Consider the following 15,275-nt stretch of genomic DNA (forward strand, 5'->3'; position numbering starts at 1 on the left):
GAAAAGACATATTCATGTAAATCAGGAGACAAACAATAAGAGCTCATGTCCTAAGGATCTTACCTGATGATGGGAGGTTTAAGATACTGTTTGTGTTCTTTGTTAAATATGCAAGGTAAAATTTTACGACTAACCATAAAGAATGGAAATACAGTGTTTAATTTCCACAGCAGGCAAAGGACAAAATTTTGTGGGAGAAATGAATACAAGAGGCTTCTTTCCATCAAATAATAAATAAAATCAACTAGGTATAGAGTTATGAAACCACTGTAGAGCTTTCAGTTATTAAAAATTGGATTGGGGAGGGTAAAGTGCTAGCAATTTCACGGCAGTAATTACAATTGGGCAGAAGAGGAGTTCCTCCTGTGGTTCAGTGGGTTAAGAACTCAACTAGTATCCATGAGGACTCAGGTTTGATCCTTGGTCTCACTCAATGGGTTAAAAATGGTTTGCTGCAAGCTGCGGTGTAGGTTACAGATGAGGCTTGAATCCAGCATTGCTGTGGCTGTGGGGTGGGCTAGCAGCTGCAGCTCCGATTCTACCCCTAGTCCAGGAACTTCCATATGCCTCAGGTGTGGCCCTAAGGAGAACACAAACAAACAAACAAAACAAAAAATTGGCAGAAGAGGAGTGTAAGACAGTTGTTGGCAACATTGGTGGTGGCAGAAGAAGCTGCAAGGGCTGGGTCTGCACAGACATGTCCGTGCCTCTGGCAGAGCCTTGCCGGCTAATGAACCAGTGCGTGGCCCACAGGTGCTGATACTTCCATCCGTCACGTCGGGCACATGTACTGCGTCTCCCAAAAGCCTCCCTCCCGGGCCTGGCCTTGGACAGAGCAGTTAAGGGGAGGGAGAGAAGGTGGGAGATGAGTAATAGGACATCTCTGCAGGCAGCACCTGGGACAGCTACCACCCTGCCTCACTCCACTTACCCAGGAAAGGAGGCTGCTGCAGAGAAGCCAGAAGGAATAGACCCTGGCAATGTGGGGAAAGGTGCCCAGCCACAGTGCTTCTATGGCGAACCACTGCCTCCTTCCTTCCCATACCAGACACCATAGCACCTGCCCTCCACATCCTCTCACCCCGTGTGCCCAGCAAGTCCCTCCTCCCAGTCGAAAGTTAACTTCTTAGGGAGTTTGGAATTAGCTGATGCACATATTATGCCTGGACTGGATAAACAACTAGATCCTAAGGTATAGCACACAGACCTATATTGAATATCCTGTAATAAATCGTAATGGAAAAGGATATGAAAAAGAATGTATATATGTGTCAAATTGAATCACTTTGCTGTATAGCAGTAACTAACCGAACATGAGAAATCAACTATATTTCAACAAAATACATTTTATTTTTTGATGTTTATTTTTTGGCCACACCTGTGACATGTGGAAGTTCCCAGGCCAGGGATGGAACCTGAACCACAGCAGTGACCTGAGCCACCGCAGTGACAACGCCAGATATTTACCCCTCTGAATCACATGAGAACACCAATAAAACAAATTTTTAAAAAAGAAAGTGTTAAACTTATTAAACAGGAAAACATGCTTAGAAGAATATGCCATAGATTTGGAGAGGCACAAAAATGCATCTGAGTGATAATAGCTACTGCTTAGATCCTCCTTATCCTATGCCAGGAACTAGTCTAAGTGCTTGACACATAATGTCACATTTACTCTTCATGAGCCCAAGATCACACAGCTAATAAGAGGCAGGCCTGGGCTTCAGACACAGACACTCCGGTTCCAGAGTGTGCACTCTCAGGTACTGTACTGCTTCTGAGTGATTAGAGGATATTTGGCCCGGAGAAGACGAATTCCAGTTTGGTGCCATGGATGGAATGTTTGTACGCCCAGCTCCATCATGCACATGTTAAAGCCCTAATCCCCAGTGTGATGGTATTTGGAGATGAGACCCTGGGGGAGGTAATTAGGTCTTGAGGGTAAAGCCCCATGCATGGAACTAGTGCTCTTAGGAGAAGAGACACAGGGCAAAGATAATCTCTCCTTCTGCCACATGAAGCCACAGAGAGAAGACAGGCATCTGCAAGCCAGAAAAGAGCCTTCTTCCCAAGACCCCGACCATGCTGGCACCCTAATCTTGAACTTCCAGCCTCCAGGACTGGGAGAAATGGTTGTTGAAGCCACCAAGTCTATGGTATTTATTATAGCAGCCAGACTCATGAAGACAGTTGGGACATGATGGGTTACGCTCAGAGATTTGAAGAGCTCTGTATGGAAGAAGGTTTAACTCATTCTGTATGGACCGAGGATATTAAAATTAAGAACATGACCTGTTCAGCCTACTTTGTAACAACAGTCGGAGGTCCCCAAAGAAGGAACGGGCTTCCTCAGAGGGTGCCGCGTTCTCCACCACTAGAGGCTAAATGCACTGAGGGTTAATAATATGGAGATGATTGCAGCATTGAGCAGTGGTTGAATAAGACTCTCCATAAAATCTCTTCCAACTCTTGAGAGTCTGTAGGATGATCAAGGTCGGGACTAAGAGCTCAAAGCCAAAGAACTAGATATGGAGGACTCTCAGCTTTTACAACAGCTACATTTTCCACTTTGTTCCTGGGCATCTTGGAGCCAGCATTGCATTTGCATATTTTAAGGCTCTCCACACCTGGATACCTTTCCTTCGGCAGTCAGCTCAAGCATCGTCTCCTCCAGGATGTGTTCCCACCTCGCCCTCACTCGTACCTTCTGTATCCGCCTCCCCCCATCTTTCCCTGCAACGCCACTCCTCACACTAGAATGAAGTATCTGTTTCATCCTCAGCCCCTCCCTGTCTTAGTGTCCTGGGGCTGCACTAACAAATGACCACAAATGTGGTGGCTCAAAGCAAAAGAAATGTATTTATGTCTTACAAATCAGGAAACTAGAAGTCCAAAATCAAATTGTCAGCAGAGCCAGGCTCCCTCTGTTCGCTTGAGGAAAGCATCCTTCTTTGCCCCTTCCCGGCTTCTCGAGGTTATGGGTGAAACTTAGTGTTCCTTAGCTTGAAGCCGTACCTCTCAAATTTCTCCCTCTTTCTTCACACTGTCTTCTCCCCTCTGTGTCCATGTCTCTGCGTATGTGTCTCCCCTCTTCGCATAAAGACATCAGCCCTCTTGGATTTAGGGCCCACAAGACTCCAGGATGACCTCAGTTTAAGTAGTTACAGCTTCAGAGATGCCATGTCCAAGCAAGTTCTCATGCACAGGTACTGGTAATTAGGTGTTCAATAAGGCTTTTCAGGAGACATAATTCAACCAACAATATCCCTCAGCCTCCCACACTCACTAACTTTATCCCACATGTCATTATTGTGTCTACTACGAATCACGCTCTGTTCTGGGCACTGCGTCACCGTCAAGGTCTCTCCCTTTGGCGAAGCTTCCACTTTACAGAGAGGCAGACCATTTTAAAAGTGGCCATTCAATGTTAAAGCCAAACAGAACCACATTTGTGTGTGTATGTGGGTATATATGTATACAAATCATTGATACATATCTGATGAAGGGTGTAGCACAAACAATTAAAAAAAAAAAAAAAAAAAAAGGATAATTCACTTCATCCAGCAGCTGCTTTTTGGCCTGTTTACCAGAATCTTAAACTTTGGCTTCTCTCTGTCTCTTGTAAAAGTTTGTTCTCTGGTACTTGCCTCCTTGGCTTTCAATTGGGGCCCCCTCTAAACTCAACTCCCCCCAAGTGTTTCTTAGTGTCAGAAAATAAAGCTTGTAAAATGTATTCTTAAGCCTTTTTTAAAAATTCAAACTTGCAACTACAGAAGAAGCCACGTGTGTGCCTCTGTCTTCCAGGGCAGCATCAGCTCGTCCCAGTCTCCGTTTGGCCCCATGCCAGGTGAGTACTGCCCTCTGAGGACTTAATTCCTTCCCTTTGGCATTTAAATCAGGTATTTAGACTTCCGATCTTTCATAGGCGCCTTACAGCGCTTTGAAAATGTTGCAACTTTAAAGTATTTATTTTTAAAATATACCGTCAGGGCAGGCAGATCTGGGCTCATTCAGTCACTCCTGCATTTAGAGTGCACTCTGTCCAGCATAATAAGCTTATTGGGCAAAAGCAATAGCAAGTAGGCCCTTGATACAGTTTTAAAATGTCTCAGATTCTGGTCCTATGATCTACGATTCTGGCACTATGATTTGATAGCGCATGTCCTTCCTTTTTGAAATTTGTATTTATTTCCTTATTGTATTGAAGTGTAGTTTCAACCTTGTATAGATCTACAATGTTGTATTAATTTCTGCTATACAGCAAAGTGATTCAGTTATTCATATACATACACCTTCTTGTATCTATACATTCTTTTCTATTATGGTTTATCTTAGGACATCGAATATAGTTCTCTCTGTGCTACACAGTAGGACCTTGTTTTTTATCTCCTGTATGTATAATAATTGACATCTGCTAACCCTAACCTCCCACTCCATCTCTCCCTCAACCCCGTTCCCCTTGGCAACCACAAGTCTGTTCTCCTTGTCTGATGCAGTTGTTTTAGAAGAGAAAGAGAGAGGGCCAGAGGGCAGATGGGGGAAATACCAATTACTGGTGCATTCTATATGCCAGGCACTTAGTTAAGCAAATTATATTCATTTTAATATTTATGTCTCATTAAATACTCCTGTGGGGATGGAAAATGGCCATTCTCAACAATAGTTTGGGGGCAGTCTCATATGTGTATACATGCGCATATAGACACACACGCAGACACACACACACACACACACACACACACACACACACACACTCTCTTTCTAGATCCAAACTCAGAAGTGACATAGGCTTTCTCAATAATTTTAGTAAGCTCCAGAGGTGGATTAGGGAAAAGAATAAGAGCAGAAGGTCCCCCATATCAGCAGGTCTCTGCGCCATATTTCCCAATCATATTTACTGTCACTAGAATCTGGCCATATCTGCTCCCTTCTACAGAAGAAAATTTCTGCAGTTTTTCTTTCCATTGAGACTTCTTCTTTCTAAGGAGAAAAAACTATGCCTACGAGAGCAGAGGATTTTTTTTTCGTTGTGCTTTTTTCTTCGGAAATTGGGAAATGTACACATGAGATCCTGGAAGCCTTGTTTCCTTATTCCTCATTCTATTCTCAGCCTTAACCGCTACTGTGGCTACAAATTCATGGCATGAAATGAAACTTTATTTATTGATATTAATTTTCATTTGCACTGAGTTTCTTTTTGCCTTGACAAGTAAGTATGCTTATGAGGAAACCTTGACCTGCAGCTTTCAAATTCATGAGCACATTGGAAGTTTGGGGGCTGCAGAATTTAAGATGAAAGTGGAGTGAGTGGAATTGTGCCATAAGTCTCTGTGAGGAATTTTGATTTCCTCTAAATGAATGAATAACTTTACATGTAATCGTTGAACACAGACATAAGTTCTGCCCCCACAGAACCTGCAGAGCAGTTGGAAAGAGGACTGTAACTTGGGTGAGAGAGTAGCAAGCATCAGAGACGTGCCACATCAGGACCGGAAATGCTGTGTAGGCAGAGTCCTGTGTGGCTGAGTCAGGGTAGCAAGAAGAAGGAAGGGTCTTGATGAACCCGTCTTCTGTCCCTGCGGAAGAGTGGACACAGGGTGGGCAGAGACAAAACTCAGGAGTCATGGGGGATGGTAAGAAAGACAAGCACCAGCATCCTCTTCCCACTCAGCCCTTTTGTGACTCCGGGGGTATAAAGCCTTAGCTAATTAGATCACAACCACCACCAGCTGGAAAAAAATCAGTTTTACAGCCCTTGAGTCTATGTTCCTGAGCATGTTCCAAATGATAAGAGTTTCCTGCTACAACGGAGCTACAGGATCAGAAAGCCTTTAGCAATTCCACATCTCTTCTCTTCTGGGACCACTTCCCCGGCCTTCCCTTAAATGAGATCTTCTCAATTTCAGCCTCTCCCTATTTCCACCTCGGGGAAATTTCTAAGCCAGGCATTCCCTTCCCAAGCTTGCAGTTCCCCGGGTGAGCTGAGGGAGGGGCTCGGTATGGCCACAAGAGGGCAGCAAATAACACCAGACTCTTCAAAGCCGGACCACACACATTTTCTGTGGGGCTCTCACTTGGCTACACAGAAGCAAACAAGCACACCATTTCTGATGCCTGCTAGTGCAAGACAAGGTGTTAAAAGGTGTATACACAGAGCTAGAAGTAGAGTAGACCCAGCCTCTGATTTGGGGTGGAGTCCTAATCTCACCTATCTAGAGCTACTCAATCTCTGATGACATGCCCTAGTAGCCCCCTCTTGTTAAGGGTCCTGTGTCTATGCGGACAGAGCTCAGAAGCTGGGAAAAAGATGCTTCATTAGATAAAGTGTAAATGCCAGGAGATTCTTATTCTCTTTAAGCCTGACCCCTTCCTACCCAGTCCCTGGTACATAGAAAAGCAGAGCGAACTTGAAACATATCAATTATTTGGGCTGGACCAGTTACAAGAGGTAATTTCACTATATTTAATGCTTTCCAAGACATTTATTTATCTATTTAGCACAGAGTCAGCTGTAACAGAGATTCCTTCCGAGGAAGCTTTTGCCCATTTGTTTTCCCCTTGGCAACAGGCTCCCCGGTGATGTCAGGTTACTACGGTGTCAGGAGAGCCTTCCTATCCGACTCCGACTTCCACAGCACTAAGCAGTTTGCAAACGACGCCTGCACCCCAAGCGTGGCGAAGCCCTTTGCCTGCGAGTCCTCGGCAGGGCAGGGCCACCCGGCCCTCCTGGACTCCTACTTCCCGGAGCCCTACGGGGACCACCGCCCTGCGGCCCTGACCCCCAACAGCAGCTCCCTGTTCAGCGCCTCGCCCCTGCCACCCTCCTGCCACCACCCTTCCCCAGCGACCCCACACCCTTGGTGCTGGTGAGTATGCAGTGACTGGGTTTATGAGGTCTCCAGGGTCGGGGACCCCTAGACCTGACTGGCCCAACAGCTCCACGGAAAGGTCTGTTCTTCCCAAAGACTGGGGGTGGCAGGGGGGGTGGGTGCTTCACTGTGTCATCTGGGGAGATGCCAGGAGCCCTGCCCCACCAGGATCCAGCCAAGCACAGGAGGCTATATCCAGGGGTTTGGGCGGGAGGACTAATAAGACGGGATATATATCCATTTTGTTAATATTCTCCCCATCTTCCAGATGTGTCATCCCGCCCTCAGCCAGGGCAGGTGCCTCAGGACTTCTCTCCCCCTCCCCTTCAATCTCCCCTCCCCCAGGGTACCTCTACCCTCTAGACCCTTGGTCTCTCCCAATCCTTTCGGAGATGAGTTCATAAAAAAGAATACCAGTAACCTGCTTATACAAAACTGGGAAGCCACAGTTCACCACAAGGGAACAACTCTCTGAAGATGGGATTTTAGATAAAAACAGGCCATGGGAGGAGAATGGGAATTAATGTTATCAATTATCTACTCCAGGCAGGAACTTTTATATGCCTCTGTTCACTTATTACTTGCAACAACTCAGGATACTGTAATGAAAGCCCCATTTTATGGATGAACAAAATGAGGTACTCAGCGTCAGGAAGGTAGTGGGTGGCCCAGCCAGGAATCCAACCCACATCTTTCCAGCTCCAAGCCTATGAGGCTCTTAGCTGTTTCTTCACTGAGGGTGGGGTAGCCTTCCCAGCCTGCTCAGAAGCCCACTTGGCCCCCACTGCGTAGTATAGAGGCCTGCTCCTTCCAGGAGTAAATGATGCAATGCCATCTGTAGTGTTCTTGTTGTGGCTTAGCAGGTTAAGAACCTGACATAGTGTCCATGAGGGTGCGGATTCGATCCCTGGCCTTGCTCAATGGGTTAAGGATCTGGTGTTGCCGTGAGCTGTGGTGTAGGTCACAGATGCGGCTTGGATCCCGTATTGCTGTGGCTGTGGTGCAGGTCAGCAGCTCCAGCTCCGATTTGACCCCTAGCCTGGGAACCTCCATATGCCTCAGGTGCAGCCCTAAAAATGGAAAAAAAAAATGCTGTTAAAATGTTCCTTTTATTATTTTCACATTTCACTCATTCAATGCTGTTTTCTGAGGAAAGAACTCTCTCTCATCTCTGTACACACACACACACACACACACACATGCATGCACACACAATCTAACTGTAAAGTAAGAAAGGAACTAAAACTTCCACTGCCTGCCTGTTCAGGAGGCTTTGGACAGCAGAGGGAGGACCCCAAGTCTGCTCTGGAAAATGTGGGCCAGCAGCACCCGTGTTGGGAAGGAAATCTGTCCATCTGTCCACATCAGACTGTCACCTCACGACTAACCAGTGATCTCTCCATCCTCCTCAGAGGGACTCGTGGGAGCAGTCAGTGCCCGAAGGCCTCAGCCAGCCAGACCCCACGCCAGCCGACGCCCTGCAGAGCCTGTCTCCCAGCGCGAGCTGCCTCTCCCAGCTAGAGTCAGGGGGGAGCACTGCCCAGCACAGGAGCTCAAGCTGGGGCGCCCCCCTAGCTGGGGTTCAGTCCTACTCACTGCATGCACTGGAGGATCTGTACCACACGCAGGGGTACCCCACCCCGTCCCCCTACCCCTTCACCTCTTTCATGACCATGTCCAATGATCCACCACCCAAGGGGGGGCCCTTCTCCACAGACCAGGGGACAGACACCTCTGCCCTCCCGGACCCTTCTCCATGGACCAAAGAAGACGGGAGCCTGGCTTGGGGGACCTATGAGTGCCGCCGAGCTTACTGAGGACACCGGAGGACTTCTGTGCTTCCCTCTCAGTCACTCTCTGCTCTCACTGACCCCTGTGGTGTGGTGGCAGCTCTTTCAGAACTGGATTTTTAGGATAAGCCATCGTGCCACCCTCTGTTACTGGACGATGGCATTCATTTGTGGTCTGCCCACCACAGCCCCACTGAGACACATGCAATGTGAATTCAGGGTACTTACTGGGAACCATAGTTTAGTCAGACTACCTGACAGTGAGGTGTCTGGGGGATTTACTAACCCATTATGTTCTGAATCTTCTGTTATCTTTGAAGTATCATTTTTAGCACTGATATTTTTTTCTGAAATTACATATTAAAAATGTTATGCAGAGCAGAAAACATACTAATTTGCCTGTCCAATTTTTCTTAGTGATGAACTGTATGTATTCTTCAGTAAAAGAGAATGCAGATACATAGAATAGATGAGGGCACATAAAGTAAAATTCATTTTATACCATGTCACTTTAATGTATGAAGCATTACATACATTTTTCTCCTTACAGTGACTCGCAAATAACACATTACTAATAATAACTTGCAAGTAACAAATGTGGCACCACATATAAATACCTTATTGTCTTTGCAATAGGATGAGCTTCAGGACATGATGATTTCATATGTACATGGTTTCAACTCTGCCCTAAAGCCAGGATGTCCAAAAACTAGGCTAACCAAAAAATAACAAAGACCAAAACCTCTGTTTGCTCAGTCGTAGCCTTAATTAAGCTAGGCATTGTATCTCTGATGGAATAAACCGATAGTGGTTAGAGTGGATTAAAATGGACACTCCATGATCAGATAAGAAGCCCCACATTGTAAGGAAAACACAGAGAGCAGGACAGGGCTGTCAGTAAGAAGCAATAGACTACAGAACACTGAGAAGCAAAGGGGCTTTGGAGGAGGACATATTGTCAGGTGTACACACAACATCTCCTAATTGAAGGAAGACCTTGTTAGTGGCTCATGGGTCAGAAATGTATAGCTCTTCCTGTGTATAAGTGAAGAAACTGATACCTAAAGCATTGATCTGGCTTAGGTAAGTTAGATTGGTGTAGATTCCTTTGCCACTTAAGTTCCCACAGTAATTACCCCAAAACAGTGTGCCTCTCTGCAGGCCACACCCTTCATAAATGCCTTGCACACACTTTGACTTCACAAAGCATGAGTGGAGGCCCACCATCTTCCTCTTCCTATCACCCTCCTTTATTTCCTTCACCACATTTTTCTGACGCCTAAGATCCCTCCTGACCTAATGCCTTTTCCTTCCATCTTCTGGGGACCCAAAGCCCCTCAATAAAGTCTCCATCACATCCTCTGTGATAGTATCCATGTTCCAGGTAGGAGTCTAGAAAGTCAAATATGGATATTAGTTCCCACGTAGAAGTGAATAATTGAGATTCCTCCTTTTCCAGGCCTTCAAGGGTATATTCTGGTTGAGCAAAAACACTCCTAATTTGTGGACTCTCACAGAAATGCTTGAATAGGAGCCTTCCTTACCCCTGCTCCTGGGAGGGCATCCTAGAGGAACAGATCAAGGAGCATCTGTGGGCCTGGTCCATAGCTGCTGGGCTGTACTCCCCCCATCCCCTTGCCTATTGTCATATAACAATAGTTGTATAAATCATCAAGGTGTGTTCCTATAACCTGAACTTTGGTGTGCGTATAGCCCTATGTGTTATACAGGCTTATTTAACTTAGTTTGCTGTTATCTGCTCACCTATTATGTTTACCTTCTCACAACCTGAGGATGCACTGGCTCTCAGCTAAGTAGAGCTCAGCAACCAGTGGTGTCTACACTCTTCTTAGCGCACCCAAGCCTTTCAGAGTGTCTGGAACATTTAATTTGTAATAAAGGAGACACACACAGGCCCAGACTCTGTCTAGTATCCATTTCGGTTCTTTAGTCTAAAGGTTTGGGGATAGGTGGGGAGTAGGGTGAATAATTCCAGATGGTAAATAAATGACTTTTAAGAATTCTATTTAGCTTGACAGGGTATTGCTATATTGCATATATTTTAATTTGATTCTGTTTTACTGTTCTGGGAATTTACATTACTTTCTTAAAAATTGAAACCAAGCTACAAACTTATGCCAGGGAAATTACTTCTATTTCCCTATCCCATTTTCTATTCAAGTACTCTCCATTTCCCACCTCACGCCAGGGACTAACTGCACCTTTTCATAATAATGCGTAATTCCAGCATAAAAAACCCACATCCTCCTTTCTTTCTCCTTCCTTAATCTGCTCTTCTCAGACTCACAACGTTCTTGGGGAAGCCAGGAAACAATTTAAGAGCTCCGGTTCAAAACACCATCTCTTTGCAGGTCTCTTAAGTTTTAAAGTCAGCATAGGTGGTGACGTCAAGTTCAAGCTAAGAAAACTCCCTAGAGGATATGTCCAAAAAAAAAAGTGGAAAGCAAAATTTGCCCATGCAAAAGCCACAACATAGGCAATGGTCCCAAAAATCACTGGAAATGATCATTACAGGATGGAGTTGAAACTGTTTGTCTTTCTCTTACAATGTTATACAAAACTCAAAAGAATGAGAGAAGGAAACCACGGCTCATTTATTTAGTAACTGCTTTTAAGTAGGCATATAATTTGTCACAGCTCAGTTAATAATACAATATGATGATGCTCCTGCAGTAGGGGAGGACTGCAGTGCTAAAATATTCCACCAGAAATTCTACAAAGGGAAACGTGTTACTAACTCCAATAGTAAAAGACATACCAATGCACGCACACACATATATTTACACATATATAAAGATATTGCTAGTATCTCTGTGATCCATTTTAATATGTAATCTAAATAATACATTCATAAGCAATAAAACATGTCATATTTAAAGAACTGAAATCATAATTGATGTCCCAGGTTTAAGTCACATGACATTACTGTCATCCCATCAACTGCACACCAAAAGTATAGTCTTCCTTTACATTCTATCATTAGGTTCTACCTAAGGCATCCTCTCTGTTCAAAACAATATTACACAGGTTCATCTTAGGCACCATATCCAATGCCTATGGACCCTTAAGAGGTTAAGTGCAAAATTCTTTCTCTAACTAGACTCGTCAAGTGACAGACTCATGAATGTCCCCGTTCTGTGTCCTCAGCACCTGGCTTGGTGCCCAGTATGTTGTAGGTGCTCAGCAAATCCTTGTTAAATTGAGGGAAAATTATTCCACAAAAAAGAAAAATGATTTAGACCCTGACACTGCAGGTGGTAATTCTGAGGTATAGGAAAGTCCTATGTTTAGTATGTAACAAAGTCATACTCTTTACAAATCCTGACAGTACTAGACATTGAAATTTCATGATAATATATTTAAGATGACTGATTTTATATTTTTAAATGTCTTTAAGAAGGAAAATCACTGAACCTTTGAAGTAGCACACAAAAATGTTTATATGTTCATATAGTATCTATGTACACTACATTGCTAAGAAGTCTTATAAATAAAAGTTATTCGATGTTTGGTATTATCTCTGGTGTGGTTAAAACAAATCCGATAATTAGGTAAGGAACTAGACTTCCTAAAGATCAAGTTAAATAAATAATAAGAAAACCTATAATTATTTGTAAATGATGACACCATTTATATTTGATTTTTGATATAAAAGTATCCTTTAATCATAATCTCTGATAAATAAAATGTGAGTTTGAAATATGCAATGTCATTGTCAGTATATTAAAAGCCAAAAAGAAAAGAAAAAGAAAATTTACAAGTTCCAAAAGGAAAAAAAGTGGACAAAACAATATCTAAGAATTAGCTCTTTGCATTAGGAAAACTAGGAGCCATATCTGCTAACCTTCTCTCTCTTTTTTCTTTTTCTTTATGGCTTTTTAGGGCTGCACCTATGGCATATGGAAGTTTAGGCTAGGGTCGAATCGGAGCTCCAGCTGCAGGCCTAAGACACAGCCACAGCAACACGGGATCCAAGCCGCATCTGTGACCTACACCACAGCTCATGGCAACACCAGATTCTTGCCCACTGAGAGAGGATAGGGATCAAACCCGCATCCTCAAGGATACTAGTCAGATTCATTTCCACTATGCCACAATGGGAACTCCCTAACCTTCTCTCTTAACCAAATATTTTGAGTGGAATAATCCAAAAGTTTAAGGCTTAACATATTAATTTAATCATAAATGAAACATCACTTATTTCTTAACCTTGATCATATTTCTTAAATTTGATCATATATTTATAGGTATTTATCTAGTAATGTTTATGTTTCTGTTGTCTTAAATATTGCATAATAAAAATGTTTTAAGTAAATGATTCAAGCAAAATCTGATGGTTATCTTCCTTATTTAAATAACAAATTATCAAATGCTCATTCCTCCTGAATGTCTTTCTCTCTCTTTTTCTTTCTTTTTTTTTTTTTTTTTTTTTTTGCCTTTTTGTCTTTTTAGGGCCACAGCCACCACATACGGAAGTTCCCAGGCTAGGGGTCTAATCAGAGCTGTAGCTGCCAGCCTACGCCAGAGCCACAGCAACGTGGGATCCCAGCCGCATCTGCGACCTATACCACAGCTCACAGCAATGCCAGCTCCTTAACCCACTGAGCGAGGCCAGAAATTGAACCCTCATCCTTATGGATACTAGTCAGATTCATTTACACTATGCCACAACGGGAACTCCTGAAAGTCTCTTAAAGTAAAAATTTGGAATCGGTTTTATGGGAAGAAACTGACTTACCATAAATGTTAAATATCCTTCATCAAATAGTTCTCCTGGTCATTTTCACATGGACCAAACATCCACACTGGGCCCAGTAAGTACTTGTTTCCTCCACGTTTTTGGAACTTGATATTCCCGCTAGGTTTGGTAACAGTGTTCCCCAGTCAGAATGACAAAAGAACTTTGCATTAATAAAGAGAATTTAGAGCCATAGTCAAATTCACAGGCAATAAACTCCCCCTTTTTCTTACACTGAAAGTCTTTTCATATTCATGTGTCAAATGTGTCTAATTTAATAAAATCTCCTACTTTGGGGGGAAAATATAAGGCTTTGCAATGTCATTTGCATACAAAAGCCTGCCAAAAAATTTCAGCTAAAACATTCAATTTAAAACTTTAAAAGGAAACGTATTCTTTTCCCCATAATCTGGTGCTGAGGGACATTTAAGAAGGTCAACAGCAAACTAAAGGGTTTCTGAGCTCCGCGGCTCAGAGATTTGAAATACTATAACATATGAAGAAGGAGAGAAACTTCTGATGGTGAACCTCAAAGAGAGAAGGCTTGGGGTGGGGTGGAGCGAGGAGTGATAACTTCCTGGGCTTAGCCGTGGGCCTGGTCAGAGCAGATAATCAGTATGTACTTCTTTTGTGTGTGTGTGTGTGTGTTTTTGCTATTTCTTTGGGCCGCTCCTGCGGCATATGGAGGTTCCCAGGCTAGGGGTCGAATCGGAGCTATAGCCACCGGCCTACGCCGGAGCCACAGCAACGCAGGATCCGAGCCACGTCTGCAATCTACACCACAGCTCACGGCAACGCCGGATCCTTAACCCACTGAGCAAGGGCAGGGACCAAACCCGCAACCTCATGGTTCCTAGTCGGATTCGTTAACCACTGCGCCACGACGGGAACTCCAGTATGTACTTCTTGAATGGATGAATCAAGGAATGAACCAATGAATAAAGAAACAGAGCACCCTGGAGCAGAGGTGGTGGGAAAGTGGGAGAGCCCATACGCATGCTACTCACCGAGCTGTTGACACAAGAAAGCAGGACTGTCTTTGTATTCCTGCTGCGTGATACCAGGCCTGGTACACAGATGGTGCTCATCTAATGCTCTGCATTGAATTTTGGCTTAGCCAGTGATCATTAGGTATGATCAGCCCAACAGTAGCACAGGCTGCCTGACAATCCTTGAGCTCCCATTTCCTCCACACTCATCCATGAGCTGACAGCTCAGCCAAGAAGTGCAGGGGGCCTGTGTGGACCACCACGAGGAGGGAGGTTGGAAAAACACTCCAAGTCTGTCTCAGCCCCGCAAAGATCTCTTCCAACATCCAAACAACAGGACCCGATGTTTTATTTTATTTATTTATTTTGTCTTTTTAGGGCTGCACCCGTGGCATACGGAGGTTCCCAGGCTAGAAGTCAAATCGGAGCTGTAGCTGCAGGCCTACACCACAGGCACAGTAATGCAGGATCCGAGCCACATCTGCAACCTATACCACAGCTCAGAGCAGTGCTGGATCCTTAACTCACTGAGCGAGGCCAGGGATCCAACCTGAGTCCTCATGGATGCTAGTCAGATTCATTTCTGCTGAGCCACGATGGGAACTCTAGGACCCTATATTTTAGTTGGAAGCAAGCGGGCCTGCTAAAGTCTGTTGAAAGACCACAACTTCTTCTTTTTTTTTTTTTTTTTTTTTAAGTCTTTATTAAAACCCCAGAAGTTCCCATAGGTTAAGAAGCCAACATCTCCAGGAGTATGCAGGTGTGATCCCTGGCCTCACTCAGTGGGTTAAGAACCTGGTATTGCCCCAAGCTGCAGCGTAGGTCGCAGATGTGGCTCTGATCCAGTGTTGCAGCTCCCCTTGCCTGG

At 44.3% G+C, this 15,275-nt stretch overlaps 1 protein-coding gene across 1 annotated transcript in view; it reads left to right on the forward strand.

Annotated features, from left to right (window-relative positions):
* C9H11orf53 (chromosome 9 C11orf53 homolog) overlaps positions 1-12,382 on the forward strand; it is a 41,313-nt gene extending 28,931 nt beyond the window's left edge. The window contains 4 exon segments of the mRNA XM_005656626.3: positions 3,805-3,847; positions 6,569-6,820; positions 6,823-6,866; positions 8,282-12,382. Coding sequence (XP_005656683.3) covers positions 3,805-3,847; positions 6,569-6,820; positions 6,823-6,866; positions 8,282-8,686 — 744 coding nt within the window. The 3' untranslated portion in view covers positions 8,687-12,382.

Source organism: Sus scrofa, chromosome 9, assembly GCF_000003025.6.
Source record: "Sus scrofa isolate TJ Tabasco breed Duroc chromosome 9, Sscrofa11.1, whole genome shotgun sequence".
NCBI lineage: Eukaryota > Metazoa > Chordata > Mammalia > Artiodactyla > Suidae > Sus > Sus scrofa.